Source organism: Mauremys mutica, chromosome 11 (assembly GCF_020497125.1).
Source record: "Mauremys mutica isolate MM-2020 ecotype Southern chromosome 11, ASM2049712v1, whole genome shotgun sequence".
Classification (NCBI taxonomy): domain Eukaryota; kingdom Metazoa; phylum Chordata; order Testudines; family Geoemydidae; genus Mauremys; species Mauremys mutica.
In genome coordinates, this window is record NC_059082.1 from 47,901,844 (window position 1) to 47,927,059 (window position 25,216).

Sequence of the window (25,216 nt, forward strand, 5' to 3'; positions counted from 1 at the left end):
TAGAGAAGGGCAACAAAGGTGTGACAAGATTATGGCGATCAACAGATGACTCAGGCAGTGGTGCTATAAGGAGGGCTTTGCGATGTATGTCCACTGGGAAGCATTCATGGACAGAGGACTGTTCTCTTGGGATGGACTTCACCTGAGTAAGGAGGGAAATAGACTTCTAGGATGGAGGCTCGCCCAACTGATTAAGAGAGCTTTAAACTAGGAATTTGGGGGAGATGGTTGGGAGATGTCCAGGTAATCTCCATGCCGGAATTTAACACCGAGAGGGAAGAAAACAAAGTAAGAGAGGATACAGCCATGAGCAGAAGAATGGACATAAGGAGGAAGGGTAGTGTAGATACCAGTCTAATAGGTGATACTGGTGGTAGAATGTCTGTGCCTAACCAGATAAAGAATGTCAGTGAAGCCAAATGGCAAAAATTAAGCTGTCTGTACACTAATGCGAGGAGCCTAGGAAACAAAATGGAGGAACTAGAGCTACTGGTGCAGGAAGTGAAACCGGATATTATAGGGATAACAGAAACATGGTGGAATAGTAGTCATGACTGGAGTACAGGTATTGAAGGCTATGTGCTGTTTAGGAAAGACAGAAATAAAGGCAAAGGTGGTGGAGTAGCACTGTATATCAATGATGAGGTTAACTGCAAAGAAATGAGAAGGGGCCGAATGGATAAGACAGAGTCTGTCTGGGCAAAAATCACATTGGGAAAGAAAGCTACTAGAGCCTCCCCTGAGATAGTGCTTGGGGTGTGCTACAGACCGCCGGGATGTGATTTGGAGATGGATAGAGACCTCTTTAATGTTTTTAATGAAGTAAACACTAATGGGAATTATGTGATCATGGGAGACTTTAACTTCCCAGATATAGACTGGAGGACAAGTGCTAGTAGTAGTAATAGGGCTCAGATTTTTCTGGATGTGATAGCTGATGGATTTCTTCAAGTAGTTGAAGAGCCAACAAGGGGGGATGCCATTTTAGATTTGGTTTTGGTGAGTAGTGAGGACCTCATAGAAGAAATGGTTGTAGGGGACAACCTTGGTTCGAGTGATCATGAGTTAATTCAGTTCAAACTAGATGGAAGGATAAACAAAAATACATCTGGGACTAGGGTTTTTGATTTCAAAAGGGCTAACTTTAAAGAATTAAGGAAATTAGTTAGGCAAGTGGATTGGACTGAAGAACTTGTGGATCTAAAGGCAGAGGAGGCCTGGAATTACTTCAAGTCAAAGTTGCAGAAACTATCAGAAGCCTGCATCCCAAGAAAGGGGGAAAAAATCATAGGCAGGAGTTGTAGACCAAGCTGGATGAGCAAGCATCTCAGAGAGGTGATTAAGAAAAAGCAGAAAGCCTACAGGGAGTGGAAGATGGGCGGGATTAGCAAGGAAAGCTACCTTATTGAGGTCAGAACATGTAGGGATGAAGTGAGAAAGGCTAAAAGCCATGTAGAGTTGGACCTTGCAAAGGGAATTAAAACCAATAGTAAAAGGTTCTATAGCCATATAAATAAGAAGAAAACAAAGAAAGAAGAAGTGGGACCGCTAAACACTGAGGATGGAGTGGAGGTTAAAGATAATCTAGGCATGGCCCAATATCTAAATAAATACTTTGCCTCGGTCTTTAATAAGGCTAATGAGGAGCTTAGGGATAATGGAAGGATGACAATTGGGAATGAGGATATGAAGGTAGATATTACCACATCCGAGGTAGAAGCCAAACTCGAACAGCTTAATGGGACTAAATCGGAGGTCCCAGATAATCTTCATCCAAGAATATTAAAGGAACTGGCACATGAAATTGCAAGCCCATTAGCAAGAATTTTTAATGAATCGGTAAACTCAGGGGTTGTACCGTACGACTGGAGAATTGCTAACATAGTTCCTATTTTTAAGAAAGGGAAAAAATGTGATCCGAGTAACTATAGGCCTGTTAGTTTGACATCTGTAGTATGTAAGGTCTTGGAAAAAATTTTGAAGGAGAGGGTAGTTAAGGACATTGAGGTCAATGGTAATTGGGACAAAATACAACATGGTTTCACAAAAGGTAGATCGTGCCAAACCAACCTGATCTCCTTCTTTGAGAAAGTAACAGATTTTTTGGACAAAGGAAATGCAGTGGATCTAATTTACCTCGATTTCAGTAAGGCATTTGACACGGTTCCACATGGGGAATTATTAGTTAAATTGGAAAAGATGGGGATAAATATGAAAATTGAAAGGTGGATAAGGAACTGGTTAAAGGGGAGACTACAACGGGTCATACTGAAAATTTATGAAATTTTCATAAATATGAAAATTGAAAGGTGGATAAGGAACTGGTTAAAGGGGAGACTACAACGGGTCATACTGGAGTAATAGTAATAGGATGAAATTTAATAGTGAAAAGTGCAAGGTCATGCATTTAGGGATTAATAACAAGAAATTTAGTTATAAATTGGGGACGCATCAGTTGGAAGTAACAGAGGAGGAGAAGGACCTCAGAGTATTGGTTGATCACAGGAGGACTATGAGCCGCCAATGTGATATGGCCGTTAAAAAAGCTAATGCGGTTTTAGGATGCATCAGGCGAGGTATTTCCAGCAAAGATAAGGAGGTGTTAGTACCGTTATATAAGCACTGGTGAGACCTCATCTGGAATACTGTGTGCAGTTCTGGTCTCCCATTTTTAAGAAGGATGAATTCAAACTGGAACAGGTTCAGACACGGGCTACTAGGATGATCCGAGGAATGGAAAACCTGTCTTATGAAAGGAGACTGAAAGAGCTTGGCTTGTTTAGCCTAACCAAAAGAAGGTTGAGGGGGGATATGATTGCTCTTTATAAATATATCAGAGGGATTAATATTAGGGAGGGAGAGGAATTATTTAAGATTAGTAACAATGTGGACACAAGAACAAATGGATATAAACTGGACACTAGGAAGTTTAGACTTGAAATTAGACGAAGGTTTCTAACCATTAGAGGAGTGAAGTTCTGGAACAGCCTTCCAAGGGGAGTACTGGGGGCAAAAGGCATATCCGGCTTTAAGACTAAGCTTGATAAATTTATGGAGGGGTTGGTATGATGGGATAGCCTAATTTTGGCAATTATTTTGGCAATTGATCTTTGATTATCAGCAGGTAAGTATGCCCAGTGGTCTGTGATGGGATGCTAGATGGGGTGGGATCTGAGTTACTACAGAGAATTCTTTCCTGGGTGCTGGCTGGTGAGTCTTGCCCACATGCTCAGGGTTTAACTGATCGCCATATTTGGGGTCGGGAAGGAATTTTCCTCCAGGGCAGATTGGCAGAGGCCCTGGAGGTTTTTCGCCTTCCTCTGCAGCATGGGGCACAGGTCACTTGCTGGAGGATTCTCTGCAGCTTGAGGTCTTCAAACCGCAATTTGGGGACTTCAATAACTGAGACATAGGCTAGGGGTTTGTTATAGAAGTGGATGGGTGAGATTCTGTGTCCTGCATTGTGCAGGAGGTCAGACTAGATGATCATAATGGTCCCTTCTGACCTTAAAGTCTCTGAGTCTATGAGTCTATAAGTGTCTCCTACCCTGAGCTGGGATCAGCTACTAATCCTGGCTGGGCTGGAGGCAGGAGAGGATGGGACTTCCTCTTCTCCTGCAAGGAGTGTCTGGGGCTGTCTCAAACCCAGCTCCTGATACCTCCCCCAGCTGCAGGAAGCTCAGCATCGTCCCCTGCTTCCTGCCCCCATCACTCCTCATTTGCGGGGGAGGTGTCCCCGTATGGGGAGCTGCTCCCCCATCCGCCCAACCCCTGTGCATCTGGATCTCCTATACCCAGACACCCCCATCAAGCCTCACCCCTTACACCCAGAACCCTCCTAGCCCTCCATACCTGAACCCCACCCCAATGAACCTCAACCCCTGCATCTGGAGCCCCCTGCACCCAGACTCCCTGCCTCTGGACCCCCACCCCTGCACGCAGAACACCCCCCATTGAGCTCCCTGCACTCAACCCCCCACCCGATGTGTCCCACCCTGAGCTCCCACATCCAGACCCCTATGCCACTGACTCCCAACTAACTGCACCCAGACCCCCACCCCACCAAGCCCCACTCCCCCTGCACCCAGACCCCTCTGCTGAGACCCCCACACCCACACCGCTGAGCCCCAACCACGTTCACCTGGAAGCCCCTGCAGAATACCATTGCCCTTGCACCTGGAACCCCCTCCCCAATAAGCCTCTGTGCATCCAGATCCCCACACACACCTAGACCCCCCACTGAGCTGCCTGCACCCAGATTGCCCCTCACAGAATCCTCTCACCCCACACCTAGATCCCCCCACACTGAGCCCCTCCACGCTTGGATCCTTGCCTGGTTGAGCCTGCCTGCCCCACACCTGGAATACCTGGTGCAGAAGGGCAGGGCCCAGGATGTTTCTGGGACAGGCTCAGGCTTTGTGCTCTGTCAGGGTCAGGTGCAGCCTCACTGCTGAGTCCATGTCCTGGGAGCAGGGGGCTGCAGGGTGATCTCCCACCTTTGTGCAGCCAGTGGCCTGTGCTTCCCACTGCTGAAGCTTCTGCATTTATTTACTGACAAATAAAACTGGCAGAATTTAAAAATATTGTGTGCAGAATTTTTAATTTTTTGCACAGAATGCCCTAAGGAGTATTAACTGTAGCCTACCTATGCAGGGGCTGGTCAGATAGCCTGCATGTAACTGCAGCTGGGTGTGTCCCTACCTATATGTGTGCTGGTGAAAGTGCAGGCTGGAGGGCTTTGCATCTTGTCACAGCAGTACAGTGTGAGAGTGAGCCCACGGTGGTGGGGCAGGAGGCTCCAGTGGTACCCCAAATTCCAGGTGGGACCCTTTGGGGGAACCCATCACAGCACCCACCCATCCACCAAAGCACACAGATGAGCTCATACAAACACCCAAGAATGCAGTGAGAGATGTACACTTATGGTTCCCACAAATACACACCACTGCAACAAAGCACACAAAATAAATGTGCTCATTTATACTCATCCGTTCAATGACGCATAACACACCCAACATAAATACATATGCTAACATGAACGTGTACTAGAGTGCCACACACACAAGGGCACAATGCAAAGCTTGGAATGAAGGAAAAAGCCCTCTTTCAGTTAATGGTTTATACAAACTCAGAAGCAGTCACAGATCACAGACATAGGATAGGTCTCTTTTTTCTCCTCCCAGGAGGCTAGCAACACACCAGCACTCAGAGGCACTCAGATCGCTACTTGTGCAGTACAGAGCAGGAAATTCATGCTGACAGTTTTGTCCCTCCCCAGTGAACTGACAAGTTATCACAATTCTTGAAACTTTCCATCATGCATCCTTTCCCCAGTGACAGCACACAGCCACATTTAGCTAATGTTTCTTGGACTTTGGAAAGGGGAAATGTGAGCAGAATTAATTCAACCTGCATCATGCAGCCATGCTCACATCACTTCCTATCTAATTTTGGCAGATGCCAATGGCAGGAACCACCAGTCAGAATACAGAAGGCCTGATTCTGCTGTCACATACAGTGGTTTTACACTTCACAATGCACTGACTTCTATGGAGTTTCTCCTGTTTACTTTGGCATAAGTGAGAAAGGAATCAAGCCAAAGGTATCTAATTCCTAGCACTACGCTGATAACACAAGGATGTGATTGGGCTATGAAAGTATACTGCAAAGCTTTCCCAGTTCTCATGGGTCAGGAAATAAAAGAGAGAAAAAACAGACTAATGTAAAGAAGAGTTTTAAACAGAGGCATCTGCTCCTCCACTCCCAGGAGTGTCTATGAGCTATTGGTTCTTTAACTCCACAGTGAGTTGAGGACTTATTAGGGTCCTGTTCCAAAGCACACTGCAGTCAATGAGAGTCTTTCCATTAACTTCAAAGGATTTGGAATCCGGCTGTTTAAACGTGCAAACTTGCAGATTTCCAATGAGTGCTTGAATGGGCATTACAAAGTTTGTTGAGAGTTGGGAATAGCCCCCTCTCTCCATGACTCTAGGGAATAAAATCTCTCAAGAGTTGCAGTGACAACTTCCTTTAAAAAGGAAAGATTATTTTTAAAAATATTATTTACATTTTATCTTGTATTTTAAGTCCATCCATCCTACCTGTTCCATCTCCCTACTGCATCTGTCATGCTACTCTAGCTCCAGGTTTTTCAGGTGAACCAGATACAATTTGAGATTATCCACTTGAATGCTGCATTCAAACTATGCAAGGGTCAAGAGAATAGCCAGGAGGATTGGCAGGTAGCACAAAACATGATCTTCTGAGATCATTCATTCGTATTCTACTGCCACAAGAGTAATTTACAGTTTCTGTAGAAAGTGTAACCTACAAGTGACCCTTACATCAACTAATCCATTTAAAATGCTCTGTGGCCTCTCGTAATTCCTCTATAGCAGATATACCATATCAGATATTTCATCCAGAAGGAGCAACTGACTCCCACCAAATAAAGGGTAAAACATCCCCATCCACTTAGAAATAATTGTGGCTTTTCTTTGTATATGTATATGCTATAAGCACCTTTGGTAGCCTTACAAATTAGAATATAAAAATCATACTAAATAATCCAGCATGGGGGAAGGATCTTTCCCTAAAGTGCCAGGGTCTTCTAGCTACAAATTATTCCTGCAGTAAAATCCTAGCCAATACAGCAGGAGTGGCTGCAGCTATTAAGTGAGGTAAATTAAATTGTGACAAGACATTATTTTGAAAGGATGGAATCTGTATCATATGTTCTGCCTCAAGCTAGAGTGGGAAACTGGCACTGATTGTTGTTTCAAATATAAATGTTTCATACTGGAAGGTCATATCCATAGAATAGGGGTCAGCAACCTCTGGCGGGCCAGGTGGTGGGAAGCCGCGGCCAGCGTATCCCTCGGCCCATGGCACTTCCCGCCACCCCCATTGGCCTGGGATGGCGAACCGCGGCCAGTGGGAGCCGCAGTCCGCCGAACCTGCCGATGCAGCAGGTAAACAAACTGGCCTGGCCTGCCTGGCGAGCCGCGTACCAGAGGTTGCCGACCCCTGCCATAGAAGATTAAAATATGTTTGAAAGATAGACCTTGAATCCTTGGGATTTCAGTCCAAAATCCAAGAGAGGAACTGGTTCAGAAATCACTCAGCCTAATTCCCTACTGTCTGGAAGAGATGAGTCAGGCCTTGTCTACACTACAAGACTATTTCGAATCAACTTAGTTCGAATTTGTGGATTCGACCTTATTAAGTCGAATTTGTGTATCCATACTAAATACACTAATTCGAATTTCTGAGTCCACAGTAACGGGGCCAGCGTCGACTTTGGAAGCGGGGCACTGTGGGAACCTATCCCACAGTTCCCGCAGTCCCCGCTGCCCATTGGAATGCTGGGTAGAGCTCGCAATGCCTGCTGGGGGAAAAATGTGTCGAGGGTGGTTTTGGGTAACTGTCATCATTCAACCGTCACTCACAACCGCCCTCCCTCCCTGAAAGCGCAGGCGGGAAATCTGATCGCGCCCTTCTCTGGTCGGTTACAGCGCGTACGCCACAGCACTGCGAGCATGGAGCCCGCTGCGATCATCGCTGCACTTATGGCCGTTGTCAACTCCTCGCACCTTATCGTCCACCTCTTCCACAGCCAGCTGCTGAGAAATCGGGCGAGGAGGCTCCAGCAGCGCGGTGAGGAGAGTGGCGCAGGCCTCTCACAAAGCAGGATACGCCGCGCAGTGGAGATCATGGTGGCAATGGGTCAAGTTCATGGTGTGGAACGGCGATTCTGGGCCCGGGAAACAAGCACGGACTGGTGGGACCGCATAGTGCTGCAGGTCTGGGACGAATCACAGTGGCTGCGAAACTTCAGGATGCGTAAGGGCACTTTCCTTGAACTCTGTGACTTGCTGGCCCCTGCCCTGAAGCGCCAGGACACCAGGATGCGAGCAGCCCTGAGTGTGCAGAAGCGAGTGGCCATAGCCCTCTGGAAACTTGCCACGCCAGACAGCTACCGGTCAGTAGCGAACCACTTTGGCGTGGGCAAATCTACCGTGGGGGTTGCTGTGATTCAAGTAGCCCACGCAATCGTTGAGCAACTACTCTCAAAGGTAGTGAACCTGGGAAACGTTCAGGTCATCATAGACGGCTTCGCCGCAATGGGATTCCCAAACTGCGGTGGGGCTATAGATGGGACTCACATCCCTATCCTGGCACCAGCCCACCAGGCCAGCGAGTACATTAGCCGAAAGGGCTACTTTTCCATGGTGCTGCAAGGACTGGTGGACCATAGGGGACGTTTTACCAACATCAACGTCGGGTGGGCGGGCAAGGTTCATGACGCGCTTGTGTTCAGGAGCTCTGGTCTCTTTAGACTCCTCCAGGCAGGTACTTTCTTCCCGGACCACAAAATAATGGTTGGGGATGTGCAGATGCCTACAGTGATCCTCGGGGACCCAGCCTACCCGCTAATGCCCTGGCTCATGAAGCCCTATACAGGCGCCCTGGACAGAGAGAAGGAACTCTTCAACTACCGGCTGAGCAAGTGCAGAATGGTGGTGGAGTGTGCTTTCGGACGTCTCAAGGGGAGATGGCAGAGCTTACTGACTCGCTCGGACATCAGCGAAAAGAATATCCCCGTAGTTATTGCTGCTTGCTGTGTGCTGCACAATCTGTGTGAGAGCAAGGGCGAGGCCTTTTTGTCCGGATGGGAGGTTGAGGCAAATCGCCTGGCTGCAGTTTACGCTCAGCCACACACCCGTGCCGAGAGAATATCCCAGCGGGAAGCGCTGTGTATCCGGGAGGCTTTGAAAGCAAGTTTCCTCGGAGATCAGGGTAACCTATGACTCTCCACTTGCTTTCAAGAGAAACTGACCCTGGGCCTGTGTCTGTTTGTGTCGATTTCAATCTGCGGCTACATGCCGCGTTCTCCAAGTTTCCCCCACTTCCAAAGCACGTTTTAAAGCAAAGTAATTGTTACACTCATTATTAATAAATCTTTGTTTTACTTTGCATTTCTGTTCTGGTGTTGAAACATGGACGCATACTGTGCTGGGCACGGTGTGCACTGACGTACAGACCGCTTCCTCCATAGAGGACTGACATCCTCCTGCTCCTACATAGGTCTCTGGGGTGGGGGACGGCTGAAAGTGGTTCTGCATGAAGGGGAGGGTTTGCAGGAAGGGGCGAGTGGTGCCTTCTTTGCATAGGGGTTTGGATGACGGCAGTGGGCTGCGGGTTTCTGCGTAGGAAGGGGTGATGGGTGTGGGAGAAGGGTGAGTATCTGTCCGTGGATGAGGGCTCTTGTTGGGGCTCAGGGCAGCGGATAGGCTCGTTGATCTGTTGGAAGTGCATGGAAAGGCCAGCCTGCCTTTACATTAATGGCGTGGCAGGCGCTAGGACCCTGGACAAGCATACACATTACGGAATGACCAGGGGCAGCATACACAACACAGAATGACCCTGGTGCCTACTGACTGCAGTGTGTGTGTGCCCTGCAGTTGATCCTTTCCCCAAGTCTGTACCCTGGTACTGTAGGCTATACCATGCAAGTATTAAACCCCTGTCCACCCCATACACCGAAAAATCCTCTGACAGGAAAGACATGACCGAAACAGTGATTAACAGCAAACATCTTTTATTAATCTAATAAACAGTGGGTGGATGAAACTTGGATTTGGGACTGGCTGAGCCTATAAGGGAAGCACTTCTACAAATTTCTAACGTGAGAAGTGCGGGGTACACGGTCGCTCTGTTCTGGTTCAGTGACAGTTCTCACGGCCCCTACCGCCCCTCCGTCTTGTACTTTTGGGTGAGGGGGGGCCAGGACTTCTTGGCGGGGGAGGGCGATTGCAGAGACACTGCAGGGGGGCCCTGTCCTCCAGCCTGCGGTCCTGCAGGACATCAACAAGGCGACGAAGCGTGTCCGTTTGTTCCTTCATGAGACCAAGCAGCGTTTGGGTGGTCTGCTGGTCTTCCTGCCGCCACCTATCCTCACGTTCCATGAGTGTGCGATGCTGCTCACATAGGGTCTCCCTCCAGTGTTTCTGCTCTGCAGCCTCTGCTCGGGAGCAGGCCATCAGTTCAGCGAACATCTCGTCCCTAGTCTTCTTCTTTCGCCGTCTAATCATTGCCAGTCTCTGCGAGGGGGATGCCGGGGCAGTCCGGGAAAGAGCCGAAGCTGTGTGATGGGGAAAGTTAGTGATTTCCTTGAACAGATACATTTTTGCGGACAGTGAACACCGTCTAGTCAATTTCTATGAACAAGACCGTACCGGGCAACAAGTCTCACGTGGTCTCAAGACAAGCACGACATTTTGGGCTACGCTCTGATTGGCTGCAGCATTGCACAGGAGAGTGGAGAAGTCGGGAGAGATAGCTGAATCCGTCTAGCAGACAGTCCTGGTAAGCCTTACAGTAGATTATGCTTATCAGTTAACGGATAGCTGTGCCCTCCTGCTAAAGGCAATCTGGAAATCAGATACTATGACCCTTTTCCAGCCACTCCCGACACTGCAGGGGAAAGATCAATGTATGCTTTTCCTCTGTGGCCTACAGCACGTGGCTGCTAAGCGAGGGGCTTTGTTATGCAAAGTATAAGTAAACCATTAAGAACAGTAACTATTCGCTAATTGCCCTAATTAGATGCAGCACTTCATGAACGAGATTACCCTGAGGCGGGTCTCTCAAGTACAGAAAGACAGGATGTTAAGGGAAGCACTTCACCGACCGGGACCCTACGCGGCCATGCTGGTTGAGGCGATGGTTCCCCTGTATCTACGGATGTCGTGGCGTGGAAGAGTGTGCTTCACCGGAGGACCAAATAAGGCACCTCTTCCTAGAAACCTCCTGTGGAGGGTATTTGAGGAACTTTTTGATGCATTTGTGGAATTGTCCATGGAGGACTATTGTTCCATCCCAATCTGTGTGGACCTACTGTTCGTATAGTTTCCCGTTAAAAACTTTTAGATATAGTATTTATATATAGAATTTCTATTTTTTGTATACATGTTTTCGTACAAATAAATGTTTTCTTGTTTATACGACTTACCGCCTGATCCTTCCCCTGACTCTGAGTCCGGGTTAACGGCCGGGGAGGGTTGGTAGGGGATCTCTGTGAGGGTGAGGAAGAGATCCTGGCTGTCAGGGAAAGCGGCATTGTGTTCGCTGTCGCCTGCGCCTTCCTCCACGGACCCTTCCTCGTCTTCCCCATCGGCGAACATCGAGTAGGAACTGTCCTGGTTCACTATGCCATCCACTAAGTCCACGGTCACTGGTGGGACAGTGGTGGCAGACCCACCGAGAATGGCATGCAGTGCCTCGTAGAAGCGGCATGTCTGGGGCTGTGCTCCGGAGCGTCCGTTTGCCGCTCTGACTTTTTGATAGCCTTGCCTCAGGTCCTTGACTTTCACGCGGCACTGCATTGCATCCCGGCTGTATCCTTTCTGTGTCATGGCTTGGGAGACCTTCTCGAAGGTCTTTGCATTACGCTTGTTGGAGCGCAGCTCCAAGAGCACAGACTCCTCGCCCCACACAGCGATCAGATCCATGACTTCCCGGTCAATCCATGCTGGGGACCTCTTTCTATTCTTGGATTGCCCGGACTCCTCTGCTGGAGAGCTCTGCATCGTTGCAGGTGCTGCGGAGCTCGCCCCGATGTCCAGCCAGGACGTCAGATTCAAAGTGCCCAGACAGGAAAATGAATTCAAATTTTCCCGGGTCATTTCCTGTGTGGCTGGTCAGAGAATCCAAGCTCGGACTGCTGTCCAGAGCGTCAACAGAGTGGTGCAGTGTGGGATAGCTCCCGGAGCTACTAAGTTCGATTTGCATCCACACCTAGCCTAATTCGAGCTAGCAAGTGCGAATTTAGCGTTACTCCACCTGTCGGGGTGGAGTACCAAATTCGAACTAAGGAGCCCCCTAGTTCGAATTAAATGGCTTCCTGGTGTGGACGGTTGAGCGATTAGTTCGAATTAACGCTGCTAAATTCGATTTAAGGTCCTAGTGTAGACCAGGCCTCAGAAATCTACAGCAAAGCTGAGAGAGGCTGTGGGAGACAGCATGTGCATGCTGTAGGAGTCAGCCTGCCTCAAGAGCTGAAAGCCTGAAGAAGAGGGGAAAACTCTAACACTGATCTCTTTGCCCCTTCCACATAGTTAAACCCTCTGGACTATGAAAATTCATTTAGGCTTCAGCTGCCCTTCGTAGGAGCTAAATAAGATGGAAGGTTGCAGTCATGACACACCTTAGACCATGTTGCATCACGGTTGCAAACAGACTCATAACTCCACCAGATCCAATTCCAGGAAATATAAATAGCAGAATGATATAAGTGCATGTCAGCATGGATATTCTCCTTCCTGCAGCACATTTCACCTCTTTCAAGCAGGAGGGAAATTACAGTAGGATTGAAAAGGATTTGTCCAGCCCTGGAACAGTTTCAAGTCATTGTTTTCTTGTTATTAAGTGAGTCCATTTTCTTTCAGCATCCTCACTTCCTTCCTGCATTGGGGTTGTGCTGTATATTCTGTGCACTGTAATGGTGCTGCACTACCGATTGCATTTGCTACAACAAATCCATATTAACAATACATATCCAATCCCAGCAAGCACTGTCATGCCGTCCGCGTAGAACTGGGAGCTGGTGCTAGGTGCCACACAGCGCATTTCTTCACAGCCTTGGAACGTTTCTTGACTTGTGCCATGCAGTTTTGGTAGAAAACGACTTGTTAGATAGAAAAAGAATGTCAAAGCTGCAGGGGAGCTGGCAATATTGCATCTGAGACTAGGGTTTACGATTTTAAAAGGGCTAACTTTACTAAACTAAGGCGACTAGTTAGGGAAGTGGACTGGAATAACATATTTAGGGATCTAAAGGCAGATGACGCCTCAGGTTGAAGTTGCAGGAGATGTCAGAGGCATGTATCCCGAGAAAGGGAAAACGGCTCGTAGGTAGCAGTTTTAGACCAAGCTGGATGAGCAAGCGTCTCAGAGGGGTCATTAAGAAAAAGCAGAAAGTGTACCAGGAGTGGAAAATGGGAGGGATCAGCAAAGAAACCTACCTTATTGAGGTCAGAGGGTGTAGGGAAGCAGTGAGAAAGGCAAAGCGACGGGTGGAGATGGACCTAGCGAAGGGGATTAAAACCAATAGCAAAAGGTTTTTTAGCCATATAAATAGGAAGAAAACCAAGAAAGAAGAAGTGGGACCGCTTAAAACTTTAAACGGAGTGGAGATTAGGGATAATCTTGGAATGGCACAATATCTGAACGAATATTTTGCCTCGGTCTTCAATGAGGCTAATGAAGGGCTAAGGAATAGTGATAGAGGGACCGATGGGAATGAGGATATGGGGGTAGACATTACGGTATCGGAGGTGGAAACCAAACTTGAACAGCTTAACGGAAGTAAATCGGGGGGTCCGGATAATCTTCACCCTAGAATATTAAGGGAATTAGCGAGTGATATTGCTAGCCCGTTAGCGATGATTTTTAATAAATCTCTAAATTCGGGGATTGTACCGTTAGACTGGAGATTAGCTAATGTAGTTCCTATATTCAAGAAGGGGAAAAAAAGTGACCCGGGTAACTACAGGCCTGTTAGTTTAACATCTGTAGTATGCAAAGTCATGGAAAAATTTTTAAAAGAGAGAGTGGTTACGGAGCAGGAGGCCGATGGCAACTGGGATAGTTTACAGCATGGATTTACGAAAGGTAGATCGTGCCAAACCAACCTGATCTCCTTCTTTGAGAAAGTAACAGATTTTTTAGACAAGGGAAATGCGGTGGATCTAATATATCTGGATTTCAGTAAGGCGTTTGATACGGTACTGCATGAGGAATTACTGGTTAAATTGGAAAAGATGGGGATTGAAATGAAAATCCAGAGGTGGATAAGGAGCTGGTTAAAGGGGAGACTGCAGAGGGTAGTATTGAAGGGGGAACTGTCGGTTTGGAGGGGGGTTACCAGTGGAGTTCCTCAAGGTTCGGTTTTGGGTCCGATTTTATTCAATCTATTTATTGCTGACCTGGGAACCAAGAGTAGGAGTGGGCTGATAAAGTTTGCGGATGACACCAAGTTGGGAGGTATTGCCAATTCGGAAAAGGATCGGGATATCCTCCAGGGAGATTTGGATGACCTTGTAAATTGGAGTATTAGTAACAGGATGAAATTCAATAGTGAGAAGTGTAAGGTTATGCATTTAGGGATGACTAACAAGAATTTTAGTTATAAGCTAGGGACGCACCAGTTGCAAGTAACGGAGGAGGAGAAGGACCTAGGAGTCCTGGTTGATCGTAGGATGACTATGAGCAGGCAATGTGATGTGGCCGTTAAAAAAGCAAATGCGGTCTTGGGATGCATTAGGCGAGGTATTTCTAGTAGGGATAAGGAGGTGCTAGTCCCGTTATATAAGGCGTTGGTGAGACCTCATCTGGAGTATTGTGTGCAGTTTTGGTCTCCCATGTTTAAGAAGGATGAATTCAAACTGGAACGGGTACAAAGAAGGGCCACTAGAATGGTCCCAGGAATGGAAGGCCTGTCGTATGAAAGGAGACTTGAGGAGCTCGGTTTGTTTTCCCTAACCAAAAGAAGGATAAGAGGAGATATGATTGCACTCTTTAAATATATCAGAGGGATAAATACCAGGGAAGGAGAGGAATTATTTCAGCTCAGTGCTAATGTGGACACGAGGACAAACGGATATAAATTGTCAGTCAGGAAATTCAGGCTTGAAATTAGACGAAGGTTTCTAACTATCAGGGGAGTGCAATACTGGAACAGCCTACCGAGGGAAACAGTGGGGGCGAAGGACCTCCATGACTTTAAGATTAAGCTAGATAAGTTTATGGAGGAGATGGTATGATAGGATACCGGGCTTAGTCAATAGGTTAATTAAGTGCCGCACTGGTAAATAGTACATGGGTCAATGATATGATATTCTTAACCTTTTTCCAGAGGGTATGGCTGGAGAGTCTTGCCCGCATGCTCGGGGTTCAGCTGACCGCCATATTTGGGGTCGGGAAGGAATTTTCCTCCAGGGTAGATTGGCTGTGGCCCTGGAGGTTTTTCGCCTTCCTCCGAAGCATGGGGCAGGGGTCGCTTGCTAAAGGAGTGGGGGGATCGGCTTATGTGGCCTGCATCTTGCAGGAGGTCAGACTAGATGATCATATTGGTCCCTTCTGATCTTGAATTCTATGATTCTATGATTCTATGATTCTATGATTAAGAGTCCTGCCATATTTACAGAAGATCCTGACAGATGCCCTGAGCTACTCTCAGCTGCTCTCCACACCATGCCTCCTTCACAGGGTCTCTCACTCTCATTTACAAAGTGCAGTCGACACTTCGGCTGTACTCAGACTTCCAGTTTTAAATTAGTTCAAAGTCCAGTAAAGGAAGCCATAACAGACAGAGGGTGTTTAAATCCCTTGTACTGGGAGCTGGGATTTTTCTCCCACTTAGCACAATGCACAACAATCTACGTCAGGCATTTCTAGCCAGCTAGCACTCTGGCATCAATGGGTATATCTGCACAGCCCACAGCAGCAAGCCTCTGAGCCCAGGTTAACAGACTTGCACTACTGTGCTAAAAATAGCTATATAGACATTGTGGCTCAGGCTGGAGTTTGGGCTCTGAAGCCTAGAAAGGGAGTGGATTTCAGAGCCTGATCTGCAGTCTATACAGCAATTTTTAGCACATTAGCACAAGCCTAAGTCTGTCGACCCAGGGTCGGAGTCTCGCTGCCACTCACTGTGCCTGTACATCAATTTACAAGGCTCTAAAATATCCAAAAGGGACCCCTATCCATAATTCCAGAACATTTTCCCCCTCTCTGTCTCCTAATTTACCTCTTTGTTCTCCTTATCCTTCATCATCCTATCAGACTACATTACTCCCCTAGTAAATTATCTCACAGATTCCTGCTTGCCCATTATTTCTTGTCCACTTCACCTTCTTTGCTTTGACAACAATGCCAGCTTTGCTTCCTCTGTAGTTTCCTTCTCTCACTCCCAATATCTCCATGCCTTCTTTCCTGTCCTCTCTATCCACAGTCTACCATTTAGGTTATAAACTCTTTGGGGAATGTCTTTACAATGCTAAGTATATTGATGGCATATAATGATTAGTAAAAAATAGTCTGACATTAGTGTAAAATCACATAGAGAACACTTTTCTCCTCACCGAGTTACTGGATAGTTTGTGATCAACTTGAGTGGATTTGGGTTATGTCCCTCAAGCAGTACTGGGTGATCTATTACTTCACTAAATCATATTCTTTAGGAACTCACTTTCTTCATTCCTCACCCCGAAGGCAGTATTACTGTAGCGTAAGATCAGTACAGAGAACCCATTTGATGCTCCTCTAACTGGTATAAATCATGAATTATTGCATTAAAGTCAGTGTAATTATACTACTTTAAAACTAGTGTGAGAAGAGAATAAGGACCAATGATTCCATACTGCTGGCTTCTAACTCTCACTGCTTTGGATGTGGGAAGATGAACAAAAACAACTCACTATCTTGGGTTCATCAAAACCTTGGGCAAAAAAAGTCCATATGGGATGGTCTTTTTACCAAAATCTTTTTTGTTGTTGTTGGGGGTAAGAAACAGAGGAAATCAGATTGTGACAATGTACTCCTGAACTGGGAAGGCATGTTTCTCATGTTATCCATGGCTCTTTTTCTGTGGACCTTCCTGTGTGCATATTTTGCACTTGTCATCTAAATATAAAAGGGTAATTTTTCAAACACCCATGCAAGAAGTAGGATTGCAAATAAACAGAATACGTACATGTACTTTTGTGCCTACACTGAAGACTTGCCTAGAACAAAATAGCAAGGTTCAACTACAGTCCATTCCCAGTGATCTAGCAGGGAGGGAAACTTGTTTTGGTTGCTCTCTCACACACATATGCACACAGTCCATAAGCCCCTGAATGGCATATATTTCAATGGAAGGATATGACCCTACCTCCTCCCAGGTAGACCGCCCTCAGTTTGACTATTTCCCCCAACCTGCTGCATCTTGGACCGTTCAATGTGTTCCACGTAGGTCTGGATCATCTGTGAAGAGGGAAAAACCCATGAGCCAAACAGAAGTGAAAAGGAGACACAGGTTCCTCTTCTGCTTGATCTTCCTCCAGCACCCATTTCTCTCTCTTATTTTTTTTTTATAACTATATCTGTCATTGCTATTCTTTAAGGCCGATGACATAATGAATGAGCAGTAAGTCTGGGTCTAATACGAAAATGAGTGGGACCAAATAGATACCAAACCTCAAGCCCAGTACAATGGCAGAAGGTATGTGACAAAACATATGCAGAAAAACAATGAAAAAAGCTTCTTGGAAACTAGACAGCAGTGGTAGCCTCTTGAGGCTTAGAGGAAATGGGATAACAGAGCATTTCACCTCGGGGGGAGGGGGGGCTTAGCAGCTACAGACACCTCTTATTTTTAATCATTCAAATAGTCTTTTCTAAAGTATGTTTGTAGACCTACATGTAGACAAAGAGAATGATATTTACTTAGAGATGATAACCTACCTCTGTGTGGCGTTGGTGCAGGGCATTGTACTCTTTCTTCATTTCTGATTCACGTTCCTCCAGCCGTGAAACTATAAAAGGAAGTATTCCACCCATCAGAGAGCATATATGTTAGACTCCAAAAGGAACACCAGATAATTCTCAAGGAAGTATCTTATATTACAGAAAATAGGTAAAAATGAGTTAATTCCTATTAAAAAATGAGGAACACAGTAATGTATGTGTGGCATGTGGTATAACTCACAAACTCATTTCACGGGTATCAAAATGCCCTTAAGGTGAATGTACAAAGTGATGCAATGCTAATTTTAGAGGCGGGTCTGTCAGGGCCCAGCCTAGTACCTACCAATAGACAAATGAGCCAACACAAAGGCCGATCCAAGTTAGGCTTTAGCTCTGTCCTTTGTATGTGAGCTGCTAGAGAATCCAAAGCTTCCGAAGGCTTAACCCCCAGTGGCAAGGATCACGCAGCTCTATTATGACTCCTCTGACTACCTGAGGAGCAGTTTTGTTGGATCTTATTGCTGAATTTTGGAGGAAGCCTTGTCCAGCCCACCACAACTGCACACATTAGGGAAAGGAGAACAAAAACAAAAAATGAGGTGGGATATTTGGTGCATGAGAAAAGGCACAGAGAACCCATTCAGGGACAAGAGGGAAATAAATGGTATGCTCTATATTAAACACATTACAGCTGGCTGTGTCCAACTACAAAGGGCCAGAGCTGATTAGTGAATAACATCACATGTAGTTTGGGGCCCACTATGTGTTATTGGAGAAAAAGAGTTGCTTTGTTTTTTAAAAGTTGATCCAGCCAGAAAGTATTTTCAGTGGAAACTAACTGAAACTCCAACTCAATTGTTGTTAACCGCAAGACTGGGATTTGCATGTAAAGCTCCTTTGGACTTTCTACCAAGTAGATGCAATCACAGTTGACAAAGAGAGGTCCATATTCCTGCCTCCAAAACAAAATAGGATGTATATTCGGTACAATGCTCCTCTATACTCACTTTTCCATAATATGATCTAAGATTGTGGCATCAGAAGTCCTGTCTAATGCAATAAAATGTTTGATAGCAAAGAAGGGTTTTAAATGTCCTGTTTATTGGGAAAAAGAAATTCACTGCCACACACATCATCTAGGAAATGTATTACAAGTTAGGTTTGGCTCATACCTGAAATATCCCACACACAATTCTTTGCATTTTAACAGGAATTTGCCTGATATTTTATAAAATGGTATAATCTGAAAGATGTAGGGAGCGTGTGTAAATTACAGAAATTGAAATTGTGGTCCCAAAGGGCTAAATAAATCCCTCGTTTAACTCGAGTGACTTCAGACAAGTTATACGGGGTGATTTAGGACTAAAGTCTAGGTAGTTCTAAATAAACTCAGCAAAATAACACAGGAACCCCCCCAAACTACTGCCAAACGCACTCCACAGATCTACCACTTCTCATCCAATAGTACTTTGTGTAATATACAAATTTGTTTAAAACAGGTAGTACTTGCTCCAGTATGAAGCTGTGGGATTACAAGGGCTACTGTAGACAGTAGAATCATAGAATGTCATGGCTCGAAGGGACCTCAGGAGGTCATCTAGTCCAACCCCCTGCTCAAAGCAGGACCAATCCCCAGACAGATTTTTGCCCCAGATCCCTAAATGCCCCCCTCAATGACTGAACTCACAACCCTGGGTTTAGCAGGGCCAGTGCTCAAACCACTGAGCTATCCCTGCCCGTAAGATAATTGATATACAGAACAGGCATAAGACAATTCTTGAAGCTCCGTAATGTCCCCAAAGGCTGCAATTGGCCATATTTTCTTATAATGCTCAGTGCAATGAAAACAATAAAGCTACTATCAACTTAAATGTTGAACATATCTCTCCCCTTAGGCCTCTCAAAAGTTGGCACTGGAGTTAGGAATGTCAAACTTCCAGGCTTTGAATAAGATGCATTAAACAAAGAAACTTCAGAGCAACACCCTAGCTTCCAAGGAAGCCCAACCATACAAGCATGTTGGTTGCATTACTGTACTTACTCTGATCTGCATAGTTTTTGGCCTTCAGCTCCAGCTGCCGGGTCTGAAATTCAAGATGCTCAACCTGGATTTGCAGGTCTTTCTTCTCCTGTTCCAGTGCATCTTCAAACTCTATAAACTTCTGTACAGGCAAAGAAACAAAGAATGAGACCAGCATGAGAAACAAATATACAGTGCACTGTTTCCCATTTTGCCTCCCTTTCTGTCCCCAACAAAAAAGGGAAAGCAAGAAAGAATGTAAGTAACAAAAAAGGAGGTTAAATTTTTAGAGTCAGTACTGCAGATTAGAGTACTTCAACCAGGTAAAGAGGACATGGATGGGTATAAACTGTTCAGGAAGGGTAGGCAGGGGAGAAAAGGTGGAGGAGCTGCACTGTATGTAAGAAAGCCCTATGATTGCTCAGAGCTCCAGGATGAAACTGGAGAAAAGCCTGTTGAGAGTCTTTGGGCAGGGGTAAAAGTAACTGAGGACACTTACCAGTACAGTGCGGGGAGGTGGTGGCTCTGGCCCCTGGAATGGGCAGGGCCTCAGGCGGAAGGGGTGGGGCTGGGGGATCAGCATCCCCCAGTCAGCCTTTGGCCCGCACCGTCCAGGGCTCCCGTGTTGATTTAAAAGGCCCGGAGCTCTGGACCCTTTTAAATTGCTGGCCCCAGGGCAGCTGCTCCCTTTGCCCCCGCCCGTCAGGACTGCCAACAAGGGAGGAAAAAAGGGCAGGGACAATGGTCCTTTGCCGCAACAGCACTTTAACGTTGCTGCACACACACACACACCCATCGGCAGCCCCGCCAACAGGGGCGGAGGGGGGGTGCAGCAAGATTAAAGCACTGCCGTGGCAAAGGACCATCCTTAAAGCACTGTCGCGGCAGCACTTTAACGTTGCTGTCCCTCCCCACCCCCCTGTCGGCGGCCCTGCCGGTATGGACCCTACCGGCAGGGCCCCAATAGGGGAGACAAAAGGGGCAGGGATATTAAAGCGCTGCCACTGCAGCACTTTAATGTGGGCTGGGTATGGGCCAGTGTGGGTTCTTACCGGTACGGAGTACTGGCCCGTACTGGCTCACTTTCACCCCATCTTTGGGTTAAGTTTAGAGGTAAGAGTAACAAGGGGTGATGTCGTGGTAGGCGTCTGCTATAGACCACCAGACCAGGAGGATGACGTAGACAAGGTTTTCTTCGGACAACTAACAGAAGTTTCCAGATCACGGGCCCTGGTTCTCTGACATCTGTTGGGAGAGCAATACAGCAGTGCACAGACAATCCAGGAAGTTTTTGGAGAGTGTTGGGGACAACTTCCGTGGTGCAAGTGATGGAGGAATCAATTAGGTAGGGGCTGTGCTCCTCTTGACCTGCTGCTCACAAACAGGGAAGAATTGGTAGGGGAAGTAGAAGTGGGTGGCAACCTAGGCAACAATGACCATGAAATGGTTGAGTTCCGGATCCTCACAAAAAAAAAGGAAGGAGAGTAGCAGAATATGGACTCTGGACTTCAGAAAAACAGACTTTGACTCATTCACGGAAGTGATGGGCAGGATCCCCTGGAAGGCTAATATGAGGGGGAAAGGTGTCCAGGAGAGCTGGCTGTATTTTAAAGAAGCCTTATTGAGGGCGCAGGAACAAACCATCCCGATGTGCAGAAAGAATAGCAAATATGGCAGGTGACCAGCTTGGCTTAACACAGAAATCTTTGTTGAGCTTAAGCACAAAAAGGAAGCTTACAAGAAGTGGAAACTTGGACAGATGTCTAGGGAGGAGTATGAAAATATTGCTAGCGCATGCAGGGGTGTAATCAGAAAGGCCAAAGCACAACTGGAATTGCAGTTGGCAAGGGATGTGAAGGGTAACAAGAAGGGTTTCTACAGGTATGTTAGCAACAAGAAGGAGGTCAGGGAAAGGGACCCTTACTGAATGGGGGAGGCAACCTAGTGTCAGATGATGTGGAAAAAGCTGAAGTACTCAATGCTTTTTTTGCCTTGGTCTTCATAGAAAAGGTCAGCTCCCAGACTGCTGCACTGGGCAGCACAGTACAGGGAGGAGGTGAGCAGCCCTTAATGGTGAAAGAACAGGTTAAGGACTATTTAGAAAAACTGAACATGCACAAGTTCAGGCCGGATACAATGCAGAGAGTGCTGAGGGAGTTGGCTGATGTGATTGCAGAGCCATTGGCCATTATCTTCGAAGACAATTGGAAAAAGGCAAACATAGTGCCCAACTTTAAAAAAGGGAAGACGGAGAATCCAGGAAACAGCCTCACCTCAGTCCCTGGAAAAATCATGGAGCAGGTCCTCAAGGAATCCATTTTGAAGCACCTGGAGGAGAGGAAGGTGATCAGGAACAGTCAACATGGATTCACCAAGGACAAGTCATGCCTGACCAACCTGATTGCCTTCTATGATGAGATAACTGGCTCTGTGGATATGGGGAAAGCAGTGGATATATATCTTGACTTTAGCAAAGCTTTTGATACAGTCTCCCACAGTATTCTTGCCAGCAAGTTAAAAATGTATGGATTGGATGAATGGACTATAAGGTGGATAGAAAGCTGGATAGATCGTCAGGCTCAACAGGTAGCAATCAATGGCTCTATGTCTAGTTGGCAGCCAGTAGTGCCCCACGGGTCGGTTCTGGGGCCAGTTTTGTTCAACATCTTCATTAGTGATCTGGATGATGGGATGGATTGCACCCTCAGCAAGTTTGCAGATGACACTAAACTGGGAGGAGAGGTAGATATGCTGGAGGGTAGGGATAGGGTCCAGAGTGACCTAGACAAATTGGAGGATTGGGACAAAAGAAATCTGATGAGGTTCAACAAGCACAAGTGCAGAGTCCTGCACTTAAGATGGAAGAATCCCATGCACTGCTACAGGCTGGGGACCGAATGGCTAAGGGGCAGTTTTGCTGAAAAGGACCTGGAGATTACAGTGGACGAGAAGCTGGATATGAGTCAACAGTGTGCCCTTGTTGCCAAGAAGGCTAATGGCATATTGGGCTGTATTAGTAGGAGCATTGCCAGCAGATCAAGGGAAGTGATTATTCCCCAATATTTGGCACTAGTGAGGCCACATCTGGAGTATTGCATCCAGTTTTGGGCCCTCCACTACAGAAGGGATGTGGACAGACTGGACAGAGTCCAGCGGAGGGCAACGAAAATGATTAGGGGGCTGAGGCACATGACTTACGAGGAGAAGCTGAAGGAACTGGGGTTATTTAGTCTGCAGAAGAGAAGAGTGAGGGGGGGATTTGATAGCAGCCTTCAACTACCTGAAAAGGGGTTCCAAAGAGGATGGAGCTCGGCTGTTCTCAGTGGTGGCAGATGACAGAACAAGGAGCAATGGTCTCAAGTTGCAGTGGGGGGGGGGTCTAGGTTGGATATTCAGAAAAGCTATTTCACTTGGAGGGTGGTGAAGCACTGGAATGGGTTACCTAGGTGGAATCTCCATCCAAATGTAGTGGATCCATGCTGACACTAGCCCTAATTCTTGATACACTCTATCCAGGACTGTTTGTATGGATTGTTTCAACTGAACATTGGTCTCTGGAAAGGGACTAACACCTTCAAATCTCTTTGTATATGAGACCAAAGACAAAGTCTCATACCAAACACAGAGCCTGTCAGAATAGCTTTCCAGCCTCTAGTTTGCTTTTGTCTGTTTTGAACGGTGAGTCTGAAATGTGCTCTAATGGTTTGTTACATTCCATTTCAGAATGCATACTCTGATTTGGAGTTGCAAAGCAAGAACTTGCGAAACGGCAAAGATGGCTTTAAGACACATGTGTGCTCCCCATTTTCTGGGGCAATTGGTGTCCAGCCTGGCCACCAGTGGAAGACAAAGCAGCCTCAGGATAGGAAGCAGAGAACACAGCTAGAACATTGTGCTCTGACCATGACCTCTCCCTCCCTTTTCCTACCCTGGGTCTGTCCCCAAAACACTTCCTAACCTGGGAACTAAGAGGAGGACGAGCACAGAGCCCTTACACCAGCTCTACATGACCAGTGAGGCCCACTGCCCTGGAAGTATTCCCCACACTCTGTCTTCTCCTGCTCTTGACAGTCTGTATGCTACTCCTTGCTGTTTCTTTTCCATTCCACGTCCTCTGCATGCTGGCATACGCAACATTGCACTGACAATTTCAAATAGTGAGACAAGGTGGGTGACGTAATATCTTTTATTGGACCAACTTCTGTTGGTGACAGAAACAAGCTTTCCAGTTTACATGAAGACTTTCTTCAGGCCTGGGAAAGGTACTCAGAGCGTCACAGCTAAATACACGGTGGAACAGATTGTTTACCATGAGTAGCTACACATATTTCAAGGGACCTTTCAAGGTAACATGGCCCATTAATACCCCTCCAATCATAGAGGGGAATGGAAGAGAGATGGTGGGGAGGCAGCGGCGTATTATCGCCTAGGCCAACAAGGCCTAGGCCTAGGCAGGCAAATTTGCAGGGGCAGCAAATTTGCTCATGACCCCTCCCCAACTCTGCCCCTTCCCCAAATCCCCAGCCTGCTTCCTCCCCCAGGCGTGCCCTGCTTCCCTCCTGCCACCTCCATCCCAGGCTTGCCGCGCAAAAGCGCTGGGAGGGAGGGAGAAGCGAGTAGCGGTGCGCTTGGAGGAGGCAGAGCAGAGGTGAGCTGGGGCCCGCAGGCGCAGGGAGTAACCGGGGGGGGGCGGGAACCGCTGCCCGCCCCAGCTCACCTCCGCTCCACTGCTGCCATTCCCCGAACATGCCACAACTCCCCTTCTCTCCCCTCTCTCCCAGGCTCGCTGCGCAAAAGCGCTGGGAGGGAAGGAGGGAGAAGAGAGTAGTGGCATGATCAGAGGAGGCGGAGCAAAGGTGAGCTGGGGCCGGCGGGCGCGGGGAGTGACTCTTGGGAGGGGGGGGGGCCGCAGGGAACCGCTCCCTGCCCCAGCTCACCTCCACTCCACCGCTGCCATCCCCCGAGCACGCCACAACTCCCCTTCTCCAGGGGGAGCAGAGGTGAGCTGGCGGGGTGGGGGCAGCAATTTTTTGAGGGCCTGGGTGCGCCAAATTTGTTAATCCGCCACTGGGGGGAGGGGTTGTTAGTGGTTTACAGCTTGTTGCAACAAGCCATAAATCCAGTGTCTCTATTCAGACCATGATTTTTAGTGACTAGCAAAGTTATGTATTTAAGCTCCCAGGCTTTTCTTTTGAAAGTGTTGTGCAGATTTCCTTTGAGGATAAGGATGGATAGTGATCAATCTATGTCTGACCTTTGTGAAAAGTGTTCACTCACCAGTGATGTGGTGTTTTTGTCTTTTATCATTGTCTTGTGTCTCTAATATTCTGGGACTGACATGGCAACAACACTGAATACAACTTCAAATAGTGTCATCCCCACATATGCCCCTACAGAATAGACCATGACTGTTCTAGTCTAGATAATAAAATAAGTGATCCCTCTTCTCTAGGCCTGCCATGCAGAATGAAATGCCTTTTCTTTTTAGTTCAGCTGACTCACTGAACTAACATCATCATTCTAACAGTGATAAGTGGTAACCAGGCCTATTGGTAAGGATCTCCAGGGACCACCAGGAAATTAATGTTCAATTGCACTACACTTGTTTGAGGGGTTTGTTTTGTTTTGTTTTGTTTTGAAATACAAGGCTATGTAGACACTATTCTGCAGAGTCTACTTCCAGTC

The 25,216-nt window shown here is 47.0% G+C and overlaps 1 protein-coding gene across 22 annotated transcripts in view; it reads right to left on the reverse strand.

Moving 5' to 3' along the window:
• The window catches only part of MAPK8IP3 (mitogen-activated protein kinase 8 interacting protein 3), a 187,681-nt gene that overhangs the window by 120,085 nt on the left and 42,380 nt on the right, over positions 1-25,216 (reverse strand). For 20 of the 22 annotated variants that reach the window (XM_044979872.1, XM_044979862.1, XM_044979863.1 and 17 more), the window contains exons 2-4: positions 19,553-19,673; positions 17,509-17,579; positions 16,937-17,028 (exon numbers count right to left, since the gene is read on the reverse strand). In XM_044979872.1, the coding sequence (XP_044835807.1) occupies positions 16,937-17,028; positions 17,509-17,579; positions 19,553-19,673 (284 nt within the window). Of the gene's footprint in view, positions 1-16,936; positions 17,029-17,508; positions 17,580-19,552; positions 19,674-25,216 lie in introns of those variants that run through there. The other 2 variants (XM_044979865.1, XM_044979871.1) reach the window with 2 other exon arrangements.